At 43.9% G+C, this 21196-nt stretch overlaps 1 protein-coding gene across 3 annotated transcripts in view; it reads right to left on the bottom strand.

Annotated features, from left to right (window-relative positions):
- Positions 1-21196, bottom strand: part of TMTC3 (transmembrane O-mannosyltransferase targeting cadherins 3) — a 95785-nt gene that overhangs the window by 42727 nt on the left and 31862 nt on the right. For all 3 annotated transcript variants that reach the window (XM_033952284.1, XM_033952285.1, XM_033952286.1), the window contains exons 6-10: positions 17982-18097; positions 16482-16654; positions 14003-14255; positions 12571-12719; positions 6761-6881 (exon numbers count right to left, since the gene is read on the bottom strand). In XM_033952284.1, coding sequence (XP_033808175.1) covers positions 6761-6881; positions 12571-12719; positions 14003-14255; positions 16482-16654; positions 17982-18097 — 812 coding nt within the window. The remainder of the gene's footprint in view (positions 1-6760; positions 6882-12570; positions 12720-14002; positions 14256-16481; positions 16655-17981; positions 18098-21196) is intronic.

A 21196-nucleotide genomic window follows, 5' to 3' on the forward strand; every position in this document is an offset into this window, starting at 1 on the left:
ATAAATTATGTAACACAGATTGGCCGAAGTGTCCATCCCGTCTGGAGAAGGTATCCAGACAGTAGTGAGTAGTGAACGTGTGAACTGAGGACCAAGTGGCAGCCTTGCAGATTTCCTCGATGGGCGTGGAACGGAGGAAAGCCACAGAAGCAGCCATAGCTCTGACCCTGTGGGCCGTGACAGCACCTTCCAGTGAGAGACCGGCCCGAGCATAACAGAACGCAATGCAGGCAGCAAGCCAGTTAGAAAGCGTCCGTTTAGAGACAGGGTGACCTAGACGGTTAGGGTCGAAGGATAAAAAGAGCTGAGGAGACGAGCGGTGAGCCCTGGTACGGTCAAGGTAGTATGCAAGGGCACGCTTACAGTCCAGCGTGTGTAACGCCTGTTCCCCAGGATGAGAATGGGGCTTAGGGAAAAAGACAGGCAACACAATGGATTGGTTGAGGTGGAAGTCCGAGACCACCTTGGGAAGGAATTTAGGATGGGTATGCAGAACCACCTTGTCATGGTGAAAAACAGTGAAAGGTGGGTCGGCAACCAGTGCATGCAGCTCACTAACCCTCCTGGCAATGAGGAAAAGCACCTTCCACTTCAGAAATTTGAGTGAAGTAGTGGCAAGAGGCTCAAACGGAGGTTTCATGAGGGCTGATAAAACCACATTCAGGTCCCAGACGACTGGAGGAGGTTTCAGAGGTGGTTTGACATTGAAGAGGCCTCTCATGAACCGGGAAACCAGGGGATGAGCCGTGAGCGGTTTTCCGAGGATAGGCTCATGAAACGCAGTGATGGCACTGAGGTGGACTCTGATTGAGGTAGACTTGAGGCCAGCGTCGGACAGAGAGAGCAAATAGACCAGTACAGTTTCCACCACCAGCGAAGTGGGATCGTGGTGATGCAGTAGACACCAAGAGGAGAACCTGGTCCACTTCTGATGGTAACATTGGAGGGTGGCCGGTTTCCTGTCACATCCAAAATGTGACGGACAGGCTGAGACAGATTCTCTGAAGAGGTCAGCCCGAGAGAAACCAAGCTGTCAGATGGAGCGAGGACAGATTGGGATGTAGTAGAGACTGATGCTGCTGTGCAAGTAGAGTAGGAAACACAGGAAGAGGAATGGGTTCTCTGGAGCTGAGCTGGAGCAGGAGGGAGAACCAGTGTTGGCGAGGCCACCGAGGGGCGATGAGAATCATGGTGGCTTTGTCCCTGCGGAGTTTGAATAACGTCCGCAACATCAGAGGCAGTGGAGAGAAGGCATAGAGGAACCGATCCGTCCAGTCGAGCAGGAATGCATCCGGGGCCAGACGATGAGGAGAGAAGGGTCTGGAGCAGAACTGGGGCAGTTGATGGTTGTGAGGAGCTGCAAAGAGGTCCACCTGAGGAGTGCCCCACCGAGCAAAGATGGAGCGGAGTGTGGGAGGATCCAGAGTCCCCTCGTGAGGTTGAAGGATGCGGCTGAGATTGTCGGCCAGGGAGTTCTGTTCGCCCTGGATATAGACAGCCTTGAGGAAGAGACTGTGGGCCATGGCCCAGGTCCAGATGCGGATGGCCTCCTGACAGAGGAGGGGAGATCCGGTGCCACCTTGCTTGTTTATGTAGTACATGGCGACTTGGTTGTCTGTGCACAGGAGAAGAACCTGAGGGTAGAGAAGGTGCTGGAAGGCCTTGAGAGCATAGAACATGGCCCTGAGTTCCAGGAAATTGATGTGATGTTGACGCTCCTGATGGGTCCAGAGTCCCTGGGTGCGAAGATCTCCCAGGTGAGCTCCCCATGCATAAGGGGAGGCATCCGTGGTTATGATCATGGAGTGAGGGGGTAGATGAAAGAGTAGACCCCTGGAAAGATTGGAGGAGTTCAACCACCATTGAACAGATTGCTGAAGAAACGATGTCACAGAGATGGGATGTGAAAGAGGATCCGTGGTCTGTGACCATTGGTTGGCCAGAGTCCATTGAGGTGTCCTGAGGTGGAGTCGCGCCAGAGGAAGCACATGGACCGTTGAGGCCATGTGGCCCAGAAGGACCATCATTTGCCAAGCCGGAATGGAGCGACGAAGGAGCACCTGACGGCAGAGGTGGAGCAGGGTCCGTTGTCGGTCTGAGGGGAGAAACGCCCTCATCAGAGTGGTGTCGAGGACGGCTCCAATAAACTGAAGTCGCTGTGTGGGAAGCAGATGCGACTTGGGGTAGTTGATCTCGAACCCCAGGAGGTGGAGGAAGGAGATGGTGTGCTGAATGGCTTGTAGCACAAGAGGAGACGTAGGTGCTTTCACTAACCAATCGTCCAAGTAGGGGAACACCTGGAGGTTGTGGGACCTGAGAAAGGCCGCCACCACAATGAGGCACTTGGTGAACACCCTGGGCAATGATGCGAGGCCAAAGGGTAGCACTTTGTACTGATAGTGACGGTGCTGTACCTGAAATCGAAGGTAGCGACGTGAAGTCAGATGGATTGGAATGTGAGTGTAGGCCTCCTTGAGGTCTAGGGAACATAGCCAGTCGTGTTGAGAGAGAAGAGGGTAAAGCGTGGCAAGGGAGAGCATTCTGAACTTTTCCTTGACCAGACACTTGTTGAGGTCCCGGAGATCGAGGATGGGACGGAGGTCTCCTGTCTTCTTGGGAACCAGGAAGTAGCGGGAGTAGAATCCCTGACCCCTTTGATCTGGGGGTACCTCTTCGATGGCGTTGAGAAGAAGGAGGGATTGGACCTCCCTCAGGAGGAGAAGGGATTGGGAGGAGTGAGAAACAGACTCTATGGGGGGATTGTCTGGTGAAAGAGTCTGGAAGTTGAGAGAGTAGCCGTGGCGAATGATGTTGAGGACCCACAGGTCTGATGTGATGACTTCCCAACGGCTGAGAAAGAGTTGAAGGCGTCCTCCGATCGGCTGAGGAAGAGGCAAGGATGGTGGGAGACTGGCTATGCCCTGGAGAAAAGAGTCAAAAGGGCTGAGATGGTTTGGACGGAGGGAGAGGCTTGGCAGGTTGGTGAGACTGTGAGCGAGCCTGAGTTTGATGCTGTTGACGAGGTCGGCGAGGCTGTTGAGGCGGGTTGAGAGGTCTGGCCGAGAACCTGCGTTGGTAGGAAGACTGCTGTCTGTAGGAGTCTTCTTCTTAGGTTTTATCAGAGTATCCCACCTGGTCTCGTGTGCCGAGAGTTTCTGGGTGGTTGAGTCCAGGGACTCCCCGAAGAGTTCATCACCAAGACAAGGTGCGTTAGCCAGGCGGTCTTGGTGATTAATGTCGAGGTCAGAAACTCTCAGCCAGGCCAGGCGCCTCATGGCAACAGCCATGGCAGATGCTCGAGAGGTCAGCTCAAAAGAGTCATAAATGGAGCGCACCATGAATTTCCGGAGTTGGAGTAAACTGGACATTTGTTGTTGAAAAACAGGGACCTTACGCTCAGGGATGTACTTTTGTAAGGAGGAGAGTTGTTGCACCAAATGCTTCATGTAGAAGGAGAAGTGGAAGGTGTAATTATTAGCCCTGTTTGCAAGCATGGAATTCTGATAAAGGCGCTTGCCAAATTTATCCATCGTTCTGCCCTCTCTGCCAGGAGGGGTGGAGGCATAAACACTGGAGCCCTGGGTTTTCTTTAAGGTGGACTCCACTAGAAGGGATTCATGGGGCAGTTGAGGTTTGTCGAACCCCAGGATAGGGATGACCCTGTATAAACTATCCAGTTTTCGAGGGGCTCCCGGTACCGTGAGAGGGTTTTCCCAATTTTTGTAAAAAGTTTCCCTTAAGATGTCGTGGACGGGTAACTTCAAAAATTCTTTGGGGGGTTGTTCGAAGTCTAAGGCGTCAAGAAAAGCCTGGGACTTCTTAGAGTCGGATTCCAACGGGATAGAAAGAGCCGCCGACATTTCCCTTAGAAATTTAGTGAATGAGGACTGTTCAGGTTTGGAACTGGTATCGACCATCGAGGGTTCCTCGTCCGTTGATGAAGCCTCATCATCGGTACCGGGTGGGGATTCTTCCCATAAGTCCGGGTCCCTGACGTCGGTGTGCGCAGGACGGGACGGTGGTGTGGATGGCTCAGTGTGGCGAGTCTTAGAGAAAAATTTGCCAGAGCGCATCGAGACGGTACCGGGGGAGGAAGACCGGTGCCGGTCCTGGTCTCGGGGGGACTGGTGTCGGTCTTGACATCTGGGAGGGTCGGCGTCAGAGCGTGGTTGCACGGGGGGATTGAGTGGTTCAGCCGCAAGCACCGGCATGGACGTGTTCAACGGTACCGATGGTGTCGACACCGGTGGTATGGTGCGAGGCTCGGGCCGGTCCGGTACCGGAAGGAGTGGGGCCAATATTGCTGGCAACAAGTGTTGGAGTTGTTGCTGTAGTTGCTCCTGCAATTGGCTTTGGAGTATGGCCGCAATGCGGTTGTCCAGAGGAGGCACCGGTACTGCTTTTTTCTTTTTCGGTACCATAGGTGCCGCTCCATGCCCCGGCGATGAGGAGGCCGATGACGAGGCACTCACCGAAATCGGGGCAGAGCGTTTTCGGGGTCGGCGTGATGCCGGGAGGACCGGCATCGCCGCTGTGGCAGGAGGGCGCTCAAGGGAAGTGGAAGGCTTCTTAGCCGGCTTACCTGGTGCCAGCGACCCCGAGAAAGGATCAGGCGTCGTCGAAGTAGTCGGTGCCGACTTTTGCGGTGCCGTCGACGGCGCGGCCGATTCCATGGCAGATCCGGTACCGAAAAGGATATTCTGTTGGATCTGTCTATTCTTTAATGTACGTTTTTTAAGAGTAGCACAGCGGGTGCAGGTGTCAGCCCGATGCTCTGGACCCAGGCACTGTAGGCACCAATTGTGCGGGTCAGTGAGAGAGATCGGGCGTGCACACCGCTGGCACTTCTTAAAGCCCGGCTGAGGGTGCATGAAGGGAAACACGGCTTCCGCAAAATCAAAACCGGAGGCCTGTATGGTGGCAACAGGCCCCGCCAGGGCCGGCCTGAAAAATAAAGAAAAAAGAAAAAGCGAAGTTTTTTTTTTTGAACGGAAAAGAAACCCATTTCGCGAACGGGAAGGCAAAAATCAGATTTTTCAACAGCCGTTGAAAACACATGCGTCTTCTTCGCTCCACGGAAACGAAGAAACTGGGGACCACGCACTCCTCCGTCGGGCGGGAAGGCACTCACGCATGCGCGGTGCGGCCAACTAGAACTTTCTAGTTAAAAGTGTCCGTACCGGGGCTCCGTCGGTTACGTCACCCATGCGTTAAGAATATGCTGCCTGCTTGTCCTGGGATAAGACTGTTTACAGGATGTGCCTCCTGTGGCGAGAGGCACGTCCTGTAGTGAGTCAGCTGGCACCTGCGCCTCTGCTCCTTCTCTTCTTCCTTCTCACCTCTCCTTCTGCAGCACTCCCCCCACACACACACCAGTAATAAGAGGCTCAGAGCCACAGCTGGAGGACATCTGCATATGCACGGATGATCGTGTCGACGTCCACACATTTCCAAGTGCCCTCCAGCCGCAGCCCTGAGATTAGTGTGCCAGCAGCTTAAAAAGTTTGCGACACACTGACTTAGACACACAAAGTACCAGAGTATGATACTTTGTGTGTCTAAGGTCTTTGAAAGTGATCCCCATAGTGTCCCAAATAAGATTCTGTTTAGTCTCAAATTTGTTTTTGTTCTTAAGGATTTGCTCCAAATCAGTGACCTTATTAACAGAAACCTACTGCATGTACTCATATTGGGGGGGGGGGGGGGGGGGGGGGTGATTCCTGCATCTTCCACATTTAATTTCTAAGATGAAATAAGCTTTGGAGATTTTATGATTCCCTTTTGATTAGTCACTGCTAGCACTTTTGAAAACAGTGTAGGGCTTACATAGAGATTGAAAAAATGATGGCAGATATAAATCATACATCCTATCTATCCAGTTTGCCCATCCAAACCACTACTATAACCTCTACTATAACCTCTACTTTGAGCTTGTCCCATGCTTTTTTAAATTTCGACACAGCCCTTATCTCAACCACCTCTTGCAGGCTGTTCCAATCATCTCTGGCCCTTTCCATTAAGGATTTTCAGCTTCTTATGTCCCTTTGTTCCAGAGCTTCCTTTCAAGTGAAAGAGAACCACCTCCTGTGCATCTCCCCTTTCCTGACTTGCTTCCAAGATATACATATTGAGATCTTTAAGCCTGTCCCCATATGCTTTATGATAAAGACTAGGACCGTTTTAGTAGCTACCCTCTGGACAAATTTCATCCTGTTTAAGGTGTGGTCTTCAGAATTGTGTACAGTAGTCTAAAGGAGGTCACATCAGACACTTGGAAGCATTAGCACCTCCTTTTTTTCCTGCTGACCAAAATGGAAAATACTTTTTAATCCTGTAAAATAACTACAAAACTATAAGGTAAGTGTTGAATTTGGGCTGTACAGACCCACTTAGAGGCAGATATTTATACTGGGTAAAGCCACATGCCCTGTGCATCTAAAAATGCTGGCTCAACTTTCTTTTCAGACACACGCTCAGAACCATTCAGCTTACAAACATTTTTATCTTGAAGATAGTGCTAAAAAGCGTAAAGGATGTCCATAACAGATATGTAAAGCCACATCTCTTAATATGGGAGTGCAGCCAAGTTGTTGCAAAGCTGAAACCCTGCCTTCTGCTAAGCAATCAAATCATGGGGTTTAACACATGGCAAAAAACACAAAAAGAAAAGTCACTGACTATTTTCAACTATTCGTTTTATGGATCCTGTTAAATTTCTTGTGAGTTCTCATTCCCCAATAATTTGGACCTTTAATAATACCTTTAATGCAGACATGAACAGAGTATATTCAGACTCCCAATCCCAGTTTCTGTGAAGTGTTTTTAAGCTGTGAGTAAACAGCACCACCACCAGGCAGATCCAGGACAACTTTTTCAACCTACTGTTAGAAGAGGCAAGAGAAAAAAAGACAAGAAAATAAATGGTCAAAACAGAGCTCACAGCATAAGCTACTGGGTTTTATTAGGGGGGGGGGATCTTTTTGCTGTAGGTTCAAATACACATCTTTTTATATTCAGACCCTCGGCATAACTTGTCCTTTTGAAAAGTGCAAATGGTCAATCTTGCAGATCCACTTATGGCTCTTCATGTTATTGAGCTCTAAGAATGAGTCTGAATTAGAGAACGACATGGGTAAAAATTTGTCCCCATCTCCGCTAGGTCCTTGTCTCCATGAGCTAGGTCCCCATCCCCGCAAACCATCTGATCCCATCCGCACAAGCCTCAAATAGTTTTATACTGAAATTATTTTATTAAAGTATAAAAAGAAACAATATTCTGTACAATTGTCATCTTATAAATCAGAGTTCTGGCTGCCAAACTAGAGGAAGAGATCTTCAGCTGGCAGGGCTTTGTTTATAAATGTTTTATCAACTCAGCTACAATACTACTTTATCCTAAAGCAAACAAAAAAAGAAAATAATTTTTTCCAGATTTTTCTGGTTCCTGCTCTCCTCATCTTCTCATCATTCTCTTCCTTCCATCCACCGTTTGCCTTCTCTCTACCTCTTCCATATGGCATCTGCTCTATTTCTATGCCTCTACAAGAAACTGTCTGCCTTTCCCTTCCATATCTCTCCCCCTCACCCCAATTGGTCTGGCACCCATCTTCTTCACTCCGTTCCCTCCATGGTTTGGCATCTCTGTCTTCTTCCCTTCCATCTCTTACTCCCTCCCCCAGGAGGTTTTTAGCATCTCTCTCCTCCTTTCCTCCCTTCAGATCTGGTATGTGTCTCCTTCCCCTCCTCCAATGCTCTGTTATCAACCTCTCCCTTTCATTTTCTTTTCTGCTCTTCTTTCTCAATTTGTTTTCTACCTCTTGTCTACTTTTTTACTTTCCAGTCCTCAATTTCCCTTTCATTGTGTCTACCTACAGCTTGCCAACTCTTTCCTTCACCCCTTCTAGTATCTAATTCTATCCTCTTCCCCCCAATCCAGCATATGCATTTTTCTTTATTCCCTCCTTCCATCCAGTATGTGCTATCTCTCCTCTCCACTTCATTTCAGAGTCTTCTCCCCTCTCTCCTATCCAGTGTTTGTTCCCCCCCTCTCTCTTCCCATCCAGTGTCTGCTCCCCTTTCTCTCCTCCCTTCTTTCTAGCATCTGCTCCTTCTCTCCACTTCCCTTCAGCATTTATTCCCCTCTCACTCCCCCCTTCTCAACCAGCATCTGCTTCCCTTTCTCTCCTCTCCACTTCCCTTCAGCATATGTTCCCCTCTCCTCCCCTCCCCACTTCCATCCAGCGTCTGCTTCTCCCTCCCTCCCCACTTCCCTTCAACATCTACTCCCCTCTTTCTCCCCTCCTCACTTCCTTTCAGTGTCTGTTCCCCTCTCCCCTACCTCTCTCCATTTCTCTTCAGCGTCACTCAACCTCTTTCCCTCGTCGGGCCATCTCCCTCACTTCCCCTCACCTTCGCGGACGCTTTTCAGAGTTTTCTCTTTCTGAGGTGTCCAGATGCGGCAACTGTTCTCATAAGTCCCGCACAACTGCCCCAACACTTCTGTTCTGATGTACCTTCCTGTTTCTGCCTGGGTGGCTCACGTCAAGAGGAGAAACTTTGGGGCAGTCATGTTTGACTTGTGAGAACGGTTTCCATGTCCCGACACCTCAGACAGAGAATACTCTGAAAAGCAGGATATTGGGAAAGTAAAGGAACTCAATAGTAAAATGATACTTCCAAAACTATAGAATCAATTTATCACATAAAGCCCTCTATAGTGGGATAGTACAAACTTAACAAATATTTTGCCCCAAATGAATTATATATTAGGAAAGCCACCCTTAACCTCAGAAAATCATTCTACAAGAAAAGAAATTCAGTAATAGTGAATTTATATGGAAGCAGAAAGCTTAAAAATTGTGCAGCAAACTCTGAAACCCCCAGAAGGCACATAGGTGTTGCTCTGCTAGATTTTTACAGCTATCATCAGGAAGTTATCTTATGGCAAGCAGCAATGTAGAATGTGGGAAAGAGCCTGATCTACCCTCCATCATGGCTGACTTTAGACTCCCTAGCACAGCACAAGCTGTTAGATCACTCAGTCATGCTGGTTAGCTTAAGGGTCTGTGAAGCAATTTGGGGCGATTAATGGGTTTTTTTTGGCCCCTGGTATGCTGCGGTGATCAAATGCTTAGCAGATATTTTAGATATAAACAAATGAGTTCAATTTCATGTACCACTGGAAAAGTATAAACTCCAAAAGACACAGTGTTAAAAATGGATTCAACTGAAACACTGTATGGAAAGCCAAATGCCTTCTCTTTTTTGAGGGAGGATCCTAAGCTTTATGGAGAATGCTCTGCTACATTAGGTTGGCCAAGTTTATTCCCTAGTTCTGTAACAGAGGTCTGTTACAAATGGCCGGGAGATGCGTCACCAAATTTTTGATAGACAGCAGACCATGCTAACCATGAAAACCTGTAGAGCAGAGAGATCACAAAGCAAGGAGCCAGATTCTGGAAATAATCACCCCTTAATTCTGCTTCCCCAATGATTCCTGCTACTACCAGCCCAAGCTGGAATTGCTGGAAGCCCTGTAGCCATGATCACTGCCATTGTTGATGGTGAAAGAATGAGAAGGTATGAATAAACCCCTCCAAATGCATTCTTTTTCTGGCCAACCACGATCAGTGGGTGGCAAAGCTGAATTTTAAACAAGGGACTAATGGGCTACGAGTGTTGACAGGGGAAAAAAAAGATACTCATATGGGTGGGGAGCACAGGAATTTGAGAAAGATGAGTGAGTTTGGCAACATTGGTCTTGCAGCAGAAGGGGAACCCTAAGCACAGGAACTGCCTCAGAAAAAAATGGTTTCAGATTTTGAACAGATGGGGACTTGGGAATGACAGAGAACAGGGATTACATGAGAACTCACAAGATGTTGTGATTGAATGGGGACCTGGGGAAGGCAGGAGTGGAGACAGGTTGAGTGGAGATTCAGGCATTGTGCAATACTAGATGGGTGGGTGGAAATATGTAAAAGCTGTTAGAAGAATTGGGGTATTTGAGACAAGAAAGACACTAAAGAATATGTTGATGCATAGAAACCCTAATAATAGCTAAAAGCTCAAGTATGTGTGGTTTCAACTTTGGTAAATGATGTAAAAGAAAAGAAAATTACATTAAAAGATAGGAAAAAGAATCTCAGAAACCTGCTCGGAACTGTATTGAAGGAGGAATAAATAAGTCTGATGGTTCCAGATTTCAATCATGGATTCTTCAAAAAACCTCTCTTATGAATATGTATGTGAACTAAACACAAAATAAAGTGTCAAACTTAAATTCTACTTGTGACAAGGTCTCCCATACTACTGACTACTATATAACCTGTATGTTACAAACTCAAATGTGTTAATTATATAGGAATAGTAAACCTAATTCTTAAAAAGATTATGGTCTCAAAAAAATGTAACAGAGAATCATAAAAATTCCAAACCAAAAAGCTCATGTATTGTAACACCATTATAGAAGCTAATATAATCCGCTCTGAATTGACTACCCAGTCATTAGTAGCAGTATAGAAGTTTTCAATAAACAATAAAGCCATTTTATATGTTGAAAAGGGCCATCATAAATCTGCATATACAAAGGACATGCAAATAAGGCATGCACCTGGCTTTTATAGGATCTGCATATAGGCATTTCCAAGGTCACAGCTTGGGTGGAGCAAAGGCAGCCATTTCTAGTAGAGGCTGCATGGGCAAGAGTTTAGGAAGACTGCACCTGCCCCGGCTCACCGCTGGACCACCAGGGTTGTAAGAGGCTTGTGGTGGGGGAGCAGTGCCGAGCCAGCTGAGACGGGACACAACACCTCAATTCAGAAAAGGGAGGAATTGCTCCTGCCCTAGCTCACCATTGGACCACCAGGACTGTAAGGTAGGATCAAGGAGAGGATTGAGGTAGGTTGGGTGGGGATGGGACTTGAATTTAAACCCATGAACCCCATATCGGGCCATTTTTGCCCCCCCCCCCCCAAATTTCAGTTTATATTTGAGTATATACAGTATTTGCTAAACACTGGCTACCAAAGACCAAGCGGAGAAAAATACTTTATATTTGAAGACTGAAGGTAACCTTATCTCATATGGATGATAGAATAATGACCAGTACCATAATACTTATTTTTCCATGGAGATTTCAATTTCATTTTCTGTAAAGCTAATAAGCAATTTCCTTTTTGTTTAGTCCCATCTGGATTTCTTCATTAGCTGAATAGTCCCAGTCAAGTCCTTGGCACTCATAAGCAGCAGTGAAAAAGCATGACTTATCTCATCCTGCCTCCCCAGAAAGGAAATTGAAGCTTGGTTCTGTTCTTCATCGTGCTCAATCAATCAGCAGTTTTAGGCTGAGATATAAGCTAAGCTACTATACCACCAACCAATTAACATTATCTTATCTTCATTAAGCTGACTAGCCTTGCCCTGGATACCAACTCATCAATCACACAAAGCACTGTCTTGTCTTATACTATATTATATTTCATGGCAACCAAGCATAACAGCTTCTGTTCTTCAAGAAGTACAAGGAGACGTTAAATGTGCAGAGAAAATGTAGCAGATACTGCACAGCTCTCCCAAATCAGCAGAAGTCTTTAGAAAACTCTTTAACACTTGATTTAAATCTCAAAAGGCAACACAAACATCTATGAACAGTGCAAGGAACTGCAGTACAAACAAAAAGTAGAAGTCTGACGCAATATTTTCCAACCAACAAGAGATTTGTTCAATCAAAATGTATTAACTCTGTGCAGTGTTTCAGCATAAACCCACATGCCTCAGGAGTCACAATGTCAAACCCAAAATCTTGATAAAATTCAAAACAAGAAAACCCGGTTACCAGCTTCTCAAGGTTTTAACGGATTCAAATGGTACAAAACGTAGCAGCGAGATTTCTGCAGGGGGGGAGGGGGGAGATCGAGGCTGGCGAGTGCCAACCTGCTACTGAAAGAACCACATTGAATGCAGGATGAAATTCAAGATCTTTTTGCTGACACACAAAATCGTTCATCTCCCAGAACCACAATAACTAGCGGACAGACTATATCACAACACACCAGCACGCGTACTACGCTAGAGCCAAAGTCTCCTTCAGAGACATCAAATACAAAAGCGTTAGGAAAAGAGCTTGGCAGGGGAGGGAAGGGCACAGATCTTGGTAGGGCACATGAATATTAACCCCCCCCCCCAAAAAAAAAAAAATAAATAAAAACACACACACACAGAAAAACAAAAGGGTACCTCATCTTATACTCGGATCGATTTATATTCGAGTATATACGGTAAACCGCTCTGAATTGACACCCCAGTCATTATCAGCGGTATAGAAGCTTTCAATAAACAAACATCTGAATAAATCTCTTTTGTTAGTTAAAAAAACATTGTGTCAGACTCCTTTTTGTTTGTTTTTTGGTTTCTTGGTGTAGAGGTCTCCCTTTGCCCTTCTTTTAAGAACAACAGTATACCATGTTCAACAACAGGTTTGGAGGTTTGCCCCAGTGCATAACTGGAACCACTGTGTTATTGAGTATTTTGAGGTTTTATTTTTCATTTAGATTTGTTATCCTTACACACCTTTTGCTCGATAGTTTGCTCCAACCATGTGCAATGAGAATGCAGAATCCCATGCTGGGGACATACAACACCCGTTCTGCCACTACAAATCCAACGGGGAAGAAAAGGTTTGATGCAGGAATAAATGGCAATACTATAAGACAGAGTGCCTCAAAAGAAACAGAAAAATGAAACCATTACTGATCACAAAAATAAAGTGTGCTTACTTACTACAATTTAACTAGGATTACTGGAAATTGGGCATGAAATGAAAGTACAGTCAAAAAACATAGTATGCAGATTTCAGATTACACATGCATTCTGCCATCAAAATCTTCCAGAAAACAGATACAAACCGTACAAATTGTGGCCGCAGCTCGAGGCACCTGGAAGTACGTGGGCGTCGCTGGGATGACATGAACACGCATGACATCATCATGTCGACGCCCGCATGTGTGCAAAGGCCCTTCAGATGGGCCCCAAAATGCCAATGGGGAGCGCCAGCAGGGAAGAGGGCTGGAGAGAGGGAGAAGTGCTAGCTGATTGCCCACAGGAACTTCACCATCACAGCAGCCTTAGGTTCACCCTTATCCTTAGCTATCCTTTTGGTCATGAAATTGTTATAGCTACATAAGACTCCTACATTTGAGAACCTAATGTCCACAAATGAACACACACATTCAACCTGGGTCTTAACTAATTGTAGCCCCCTCCCCCCTTTTTCAATCAACAGCTATAAATCTTAAGTGTATTTTTTCTAGTAGTTTTCCTTTAAACCTTTAATTCAGACCATATGTTATAACAATACCAAATTCTTTTTGAAGCTGTACATGATTTAAAGTTGGAAACTAGAATCAAATTTAATAATTACCCCCTCCCAAACTCCTAAAGTGATTTTGGAGTTTATACCAAACTGATCTGTACTTTGCCTATATTCTTGGCTGCTGAGCACCATATACGTCAGTGGTTTCAAACTCGCGGCCCACCAGGTACTATTTTGAGGCCCTCGGTATGTTTATCATAATCACAAAAGTAAAATAAAACAGTTTCTTGATCATATGTCTCTTTAGCTATAAATTACAATATTAAGACTTAGTCGAAAGGAAAGATTTATAAACTATAGAGTTTTATCTCATGCAAAATTGTAATTTCTTTAATAAGACATTAACTATTTTTTCTGAGGCCCTCCAAGTACCTACAAATCCAAAATGTGGCTCTGCAAAGGGTTTGAGTTTGAGACCACTAATATACGTGGATATCTGACATGTTACCACAAGAAATGCTTCATTTCAGTGGTTCCCCGGTCTAAACAAAAGAATCAGTGTGGTGCCCAAAGTAGTGGATGGTCTATAAAGGAAACTTCCTGAGGAAGAGAAGCTAGAATTTAATTTTTACATTCTTGGCAGTAACACCATGAAATGAAAATCAGACAGAGAAAACTCATCGTTCTTACCATTAACACGGTCTTTGAGGAATCCCCAGGATATCTGACGCTGAAAACAATTAAAGATCCCAAAAAGCAGAAGAATGCAAGGGTAGCAAGATTTCTAATATCCAGTAAAGATTCCACCAGTGGAATTGTTCCCATTGTCCAATCACAGCAAAGCTCTGAAGGATTCAAGAGAAGCCATGCATTGATGGGAAGGAGGTAGTTAAAGGTTAGCTGCCTTGTAGGAGTAGGGCTTACTGCAGCTGGATTGTCAAACCTAAATCACAAAAAAATTAAAGCCGTTCATTTCAAACACATGACACGAAAATTTAACTACTGAGTTTAGATCAACTGCTAAGTGCTTTATGGAAAGTCTAGACAAAATGATTTTAAACAAACATGCAATAATAAACAAGCTAATTAAAAATCAATTTGAAACGTAGTTGTAGCTAAAAACATTTCTTCTGGACAGCAGTGTTAACATTCAAAAACTTCACTGAGGAGGAGATACTATTCCTAGTGGAATTCTGCACAAAAAGTTTGAAAATTCTGTGCTGGTCTCCCAGAGCAATAGCAGTGGCGGCAGCTGGCAGGCAGAGGCAGTGCTGTGAACGGGCTGCTAGGGCCTTTCTTCTGCCATGTTATCCATCTATAGGAAGTGATGTGGCAGAGGGAAGGCCTTGGCAGTGCTGGCCACAAGCGGCCTGTTCACAGTGCTGCCTCTGCCCACTGGCTGCCACCACTGCTGCTTCCTTGGAAGGACTGCAGGTATGTCTGATCTCACGGGGGTGAGTCGGTTGGAGGGAGAGAGGCCAGACCCGTGTGGAGTAGTAGGAGGTGATGGGGACAGGATGGAAGATTTGCAAAGAATTGTGTGGATGGAGTTTGCCAGGAGTAAGATACTCAAAAGCTTGCCATGACTGGTTGTAGCCAGTTTTACTTGCAAGGCAACTCAGCCTTTGGTTCTCAGGAGCTTCTACCAATCGTGGTAGCAGCCACCAAGAACCCTATGCAAATGCATTACAAGAAGCTCATTAGTATTAAAATGAGCACTCCTTGTAATGCACAAAAGGGAATGTCCACCTCTTACCAGGCAAATTCTTCCAGCAGGTCTGGAGTTGCTGGTAGCTATTTATACGTGTGTTATGCGAGTGTATGTCCTGCAACTATGGTCAGAATGAAATTGTCAGGTGCAGGACACACACACCAGCTGCATCCATATTGTGTGCAAAACAAAAACACCAAAATGAAGTGCTCATGAGCTCCAGCACTCGGGAACTGTACTTGGCCTACTGCTTAGCTCTTGTGCGCAGGCGCAAAACACAGTTCCTCCACCTTTTACCAGGCTACTCAACACAAATAGTATACATATGATTTGCATATTATTTGTGCTGAGCATACCCCGGAAAATCAAATCACTCCCAACCCGGTATATTTTTACCAGGTTGCCAGAGCTTTGTGCATCCTGCCTTGAGCTTCGGAATTATGTCATCTTTGTATCAAAATATAACGTCATTTTCCTTCACTTGAGTATGACTATTGTTGTCAGCTGTCATTTAGTTGTTTCTATTTGTGTCCTCTCAATGTTTACAGCATAGAAAAGGCTGACTGTAAAGTAAAGACCATTACTAGGTGCCTGGCTCTGGTAGCAGCAGCAAATTTATTTAAGTTCAGAAGCCTGAGGACAGTTTGTCCCTTCCCTAATAGTACAAGTCAAGAACATATTTAAAAGAAAAGAAGATTTTAAAGTATAGGGTAGACAGAATATTTTATTCCTGATGCACTGCCTTATTTTGTAATCTGGAAAGTACAATAATTAGCCTTTGGGGAAAGAACTCGAGCAGATACTATAAAATCTTAGCAGTTTGCAAAAATTTATTACAAACTCATGACATCAATTTGGATATAATTTTTCTGAACTGTTTTTTTTCCTCAAAGGATCATTTGTATTCCCACTCCAGAAAAAAAATTAAATTTCAGCATACGATGGTGTATGTGTAATGTTTCTGAAAAAAATAAAGGAAATAAACCCCATGAGAAGACAAAAGAAAATCGTATAAGTGGGGATGGAACTGTACACATCAACCAGTGAATATATGATAGAGACTATTATATTAATATTTCAATACATATTTACTCATTTAATTTAATCCTGGTTGATGTGTTCAGTTCCATCCCCACTTGTACGATTTTCTGAATAAAAATAAACAAATTCTTAATTTTTAAAATTATTTGAATATTTTTTGACAGCTGCACAGGCCATTCATTTAATCAAAAAATGGCTGTGTCAAAAGAAACACAAGAGGCAGTCAGATCTGATTTTTTTAAACACCTATGATACAGTTCTAATATCCAACAAAGGCAGAATTAGGAATTTCTAGATGTAGTGAAGTAAAACAAGACTTTGATTAGATTCTCCATTGTGATATGCACCATTTAGACCACTAAAATAAGAAAACAATTATCCATAATATGCTTCAGATAAAACCAAACCTTTCATTACCTGGTAAACACTGGAAGCTGGGACTGAATGACCTGGACTCTAACAACAACAAGGAGCAAAGTACTGAACATCAAAACAATGAGTTTCAATAAGCTTTGAAGGACTGAATAAGGAATACTTCCTTTTCCTCGAAGAATCTGCACAATAGTGTCCCATAACACAGGCAAAGTATACTAGGAGAAAGTCAAAATATAAGATCACTAACATGGGTTTATTTTCATTAAAATAAAATGACAGCAAATCAGACCTCACTGCATTCTCTTTCTTTTTTTTTTAATATCTTTATTCCTTTTTACATTATACAAACAAGTGTACAATAAATCAAGTCATACTATACATTCTTCACTTGAAACTTTACAATCATCTTATACCATAAATTACCTCCCCTTCCTCCCTTTCCAAATATTTTTGTAACTACTCATCCTAATGTCATAAAACCCACCCATCCACCCTCCCACCCTATACATACTAAATGGGGATAAATTCAATTATTTATTATAGTAATCAATTAATGGTCCCCATACATCTTTAAATTTCTTATAATATCCTTTCTTAATCGCCAATGTTTTTTCCATTTCATATACATGACACACCGAACTCCACCAGAAACAGTAATTCAACCCACTGCATTCTCTTTCTGATGCACCCCATCACTCCCTCCACCACACTGGCCCATGTGAGCTGTTCATGACAAATTCTGCTAGATAGTCTAAAATTCTGCAAAGGAAAGAATCCTATGTTGCCAGATAATGTGGTAAAAGCAGTTAGCTTAGCAGGGTTTAAAAAAGGCTTGGCTAATTTCCTAAAAGCAAAGTCCATAAGCCAGCTTTAAGACAGAGGTTGGAAAACCAACTGCATCTGTCTAGGATAAGCAGTATAAAATCTGCTTTACTCTTTTGGGTTCTTGCCAGGTACTTGTGACCTGGATTATCCATGGCTGGAAATAGGCTATTGGGCTTGATGGATCTTTAGTCTGTCATGCTCTTATGCAGATTCTGCATGGTGCATAATTGCTTCAAAAGCATTCTTTGCATATGCCAATCATCTGCTGGGACTACTGAAAGGAAGCAGGAAAGTGTTGGGATCGTAGACCTTCAGATAACAAATGATTCAAAAGTTGAGCCATAGGAAAATAGTTTCCTGTTCTGGTCTTATCTGGCATTAGATCGGATGCTGCTTTGATTTACCTCTGCACAAAAAAGTATTATCGTAAATTATTTAGCTAGACCTTTGTGATTTGGTTTATATAATCATTGAACACATACAGTTCTGCTATGGTTTTAAACCAGTTTAAACTCAACATATTAGCATTTTACAAAGTATCATAGAATCTTGATTGGTTGCAGTATTGCAGCTCACTACCGAGAACATTTTCTACGTGTGCATGTATGCAGAAAACCTACAACTGTAAAACAGCACATTAGCATTGGGAAAGACAATGCATTTACCTTTATTAATTAGAGAAATAGCTTACATAGGTACTTTGGAACTGATGCTTACCCCTTGGGCAATAAACACTTCATAGATGCAACATATTCCCACCACAGTTATGCCTTGTTCTTTACACAAAGTTGCAACAGCAACTAGAAAGACTGCTACTGCAATTGGAGTCCAAACTGCAAAATAAATACATGAAAAACATCTTTTATAAGCAATACACATCTTGTGAATCTAGGAAATAAGTAATTGTTCTTAAATAGTTATTACAAGTTAGATTCAAATTATGTCTTAGTTCCACTTCTGAGGACCAAAAGTAAATTTTTCCTAGCCTTGGATCTTGTAACCCAGCGTCTCTTAAACTTTTTTGGCGTTGGCACACTAAACAGAGCAAATGTTTTTCATGGCACATTATAATTGAAATTGTAAAATTGCAAAAACAACAAAAATTAAATCTGAGTGTTTTTAAAGTTCTTTAAGCTATGTATGGGTAATTATAACAACGGTGAAAACTAAAGTAGATAGAATAGAATTGCTTAGCAATGCGACGGATGTGCTTCATATGACTCGATAGTCGACAAGCAAACACACATTTTATTAGCCACCATCTGCAGTCATTCTCTTTTTTTTTCAAGTTCGCTAAGATAAGATCCAAATGGTAACAAAGCCTTAATTTCTTTGCTGCTCAAGTTAGGATAACTACTGCATAAAAAATAAAACAAAAATTACTTGCCATTAGTTTTCAAGGACCAATCATGTAAAAAAATTATGCTTGTTTGGGCGGCTGTATCCTTACGCATACAGATGTTCATAACATTGACAGACTGCTGCATATGCAACGTACATGTCATCTATTCTAGTGTATACTTATGAAGAGAATATTTAAAAATAGAGTAAAATTCTGAAATCTCTCATGGCACATCACTGTGCCGTGGAACACAGTTCGAGAGACACTGTTGTAACCCATTAGATTCTAGTGAATTTCCTAGAATCTAATGAATTACAAGATCTGAGGCAACATAGTTTTACTAAAGGTTAAATTGTGCCAAACAAATCTGCTTCTTTGACTGGGCGACTAGAGAACTGGATCGATGGCATGTGCTAGATGTAATTTATTTAAATTTCAGCAAAGCCTTTGATATGGTTCCTCATAGAAGGTTGTTGAATAAACCTAATGGGCTGAAGTTAGAATCCAAAGTGGTGAACTGGATGAGAAACTGGCTGATGGATAGACGTCAGAGGGTGGTGGTTAATAGAATTCACTCAGAGGAAAGAAAGGTGAGCAGCGGAGTGCCTCAAGGATTAGTGTTGGGGTCAATTTTGTTCATTATGTTTGTGAGCGACATTGCCGAAGGGCTAGAAGATAAGGTTTGCCTTTTTGCGGATGATACTAAGATTTGTAAGAGTAGATACTCTGGATCTATAAAAGTTGGAAGAAAGTTTGACAACTAAAATTCAATGCAAAGTAGTACAGTGATGCATTTGTGGAGAAGAAATTTGAGGCGGGAGGCTGATATGCAGACAGGGAGAGGAACCTTGGAGTGATAAGAGTTCGAGGATCTGAAGGCGACAAACAGTGTGACAAGGCGGTGGCTGTAGCCAGTAGGATGTTTGGCTGTATAGAGAGGCATAACCAGCAGAAGAAAGGAGGTGTTGATTCCCTTGCACAAATTGTTGGTAAGGCCCCACTCGGAGTATTGTGTTCAGTTTTGGAGGCCCTATCTGACTAAGGTCCAGAGGAAGGAGACAAAAATGGTAGGGGGTATGAGCCAAAAAACGTATGAGAAGAGAATGGAAGACCTGAAAGCACAGTTACTTACAGTAACTTATGTTATCCAGGGACAGCAGGCAGCTATTCTCACATATGGGTGATGTCATCCGACGGAGCCCCGATGCGGACACCTGACAAGCAGACTTGCTTGAAGAAACTAGAAGTTTCGAGTCGCCCGCACCGCGCATGCACGAGTGCCTTCCCGCCCAGGGCGCGTCTCCTCAGTTCAGATAGCTAGCAGAGAAGCCAACTAGGGGAGGTGGGTGGGTTGTGAGAATAGCTGCCTGCTGTCCCTGGATAACATCTGTTATGATAAGTAACTGTGCTTTATCCCAGGACAAGCAGGCAGGTATTCTCACATATGGGTGACCTCCAAGCTAACAAGAATGGGATGGTGGGAGTGTTGGCAACTTAGGAGAATAAAGTTGGTATTACTGTTTGGCCAAACTGTCCATCCCGTCTGGAGAAAGTATCCAGACAATAGTGAGAAGTGAAGGTATGAACCGAGGACCAAGTAGCAGCCTTGCAAATCTTCTCAATAAGCGTAGATCTGAGGAAAGCTACAGAAGTTGCCATTGCCCTGACTTTATGGGCTGTGACTTTACTGTGAAGTGGTAATCCTGCTTGGGCATAGCAGAAAGAGATACAAGCCGCCATCCAATTGGAGATGGTGCGTTTAGAAATTGGATGTCCCAACTTATTTGGATTGAAAGAGACAAAAAGTTGAGGAGCAGTTCTGTGTGGTTTGGTGTGTTCCAAGTAGAAGGCCAAAGCACGTTTACAGTCCAGAGTATGAAGAGCTGATTCTCCAGGGTGAGAATGAGGCTTTGGAAAAAACACTGGAAGTACGATAGATTGGTTGAGATGAAATTCTGAGACCACTTTAGGTAGGAATTTCGGATGAGTACGAAGAGCCACCTTGTCATGATGGAACACAGTGAATGGTGGATCAGTAACCAAAGCTTGTAGCTCACTGACTCGTCGAGCAGAAGTGAGGGCAATGAGAAAACACCACTTTCCAAGTTAGATACTTCAGATGAGCCTTATCAATTGGTTCAAATGGAGGCTTCATGAGTTGAGAAAGGACAACATTGAGGTCCCAAACCACAGGAGGCGGTTTGAGAGGACGTTTGACATTGAAAAGTCCTTTCATGAATCTGGAAACCACCTGATGAGCAGAGAGGGGTTTCCCTTCAATAGGCAGATGAAAAGCTGCAATTGCACTGAGATGGACTTGAATGGATGTAGACTTGAGTCCAGAGTTGGATAGGTGCAAAAGATAATCTAAAACAAATGATAAGGAGGAATGTTGAGGCTCCTTATAATGAGAGAAACACCATGTAGAAAATCTAGTCCATTTTTGGGGATAGCATTGTCTAGTTGTAAGCTTTCTAGAAGCTTCTAAAACATCTGACAGATTGAGAAAACTGAAGAGGCGTTATGTTGAAAGGTACCAGGCTGTCAGGTGTAGAGACTGCAGGTTGGGATGAAGCAGAGAAGGAAAAAC

Source organism: Geotrypetes seraphini, chromosome 7, assembly GCF_902459505.1.
Source record: "Geotrypetes seraphini chromosome 7, aGeoSer1.1, whole genome shotgun sequence".
Lineage (NCBI taxonomy): Eukaryota > Metazoa > Chordata > Amphibia > Gymnophiona > Dermophiidae > Geotrypetes > Geotrypetes seraphini.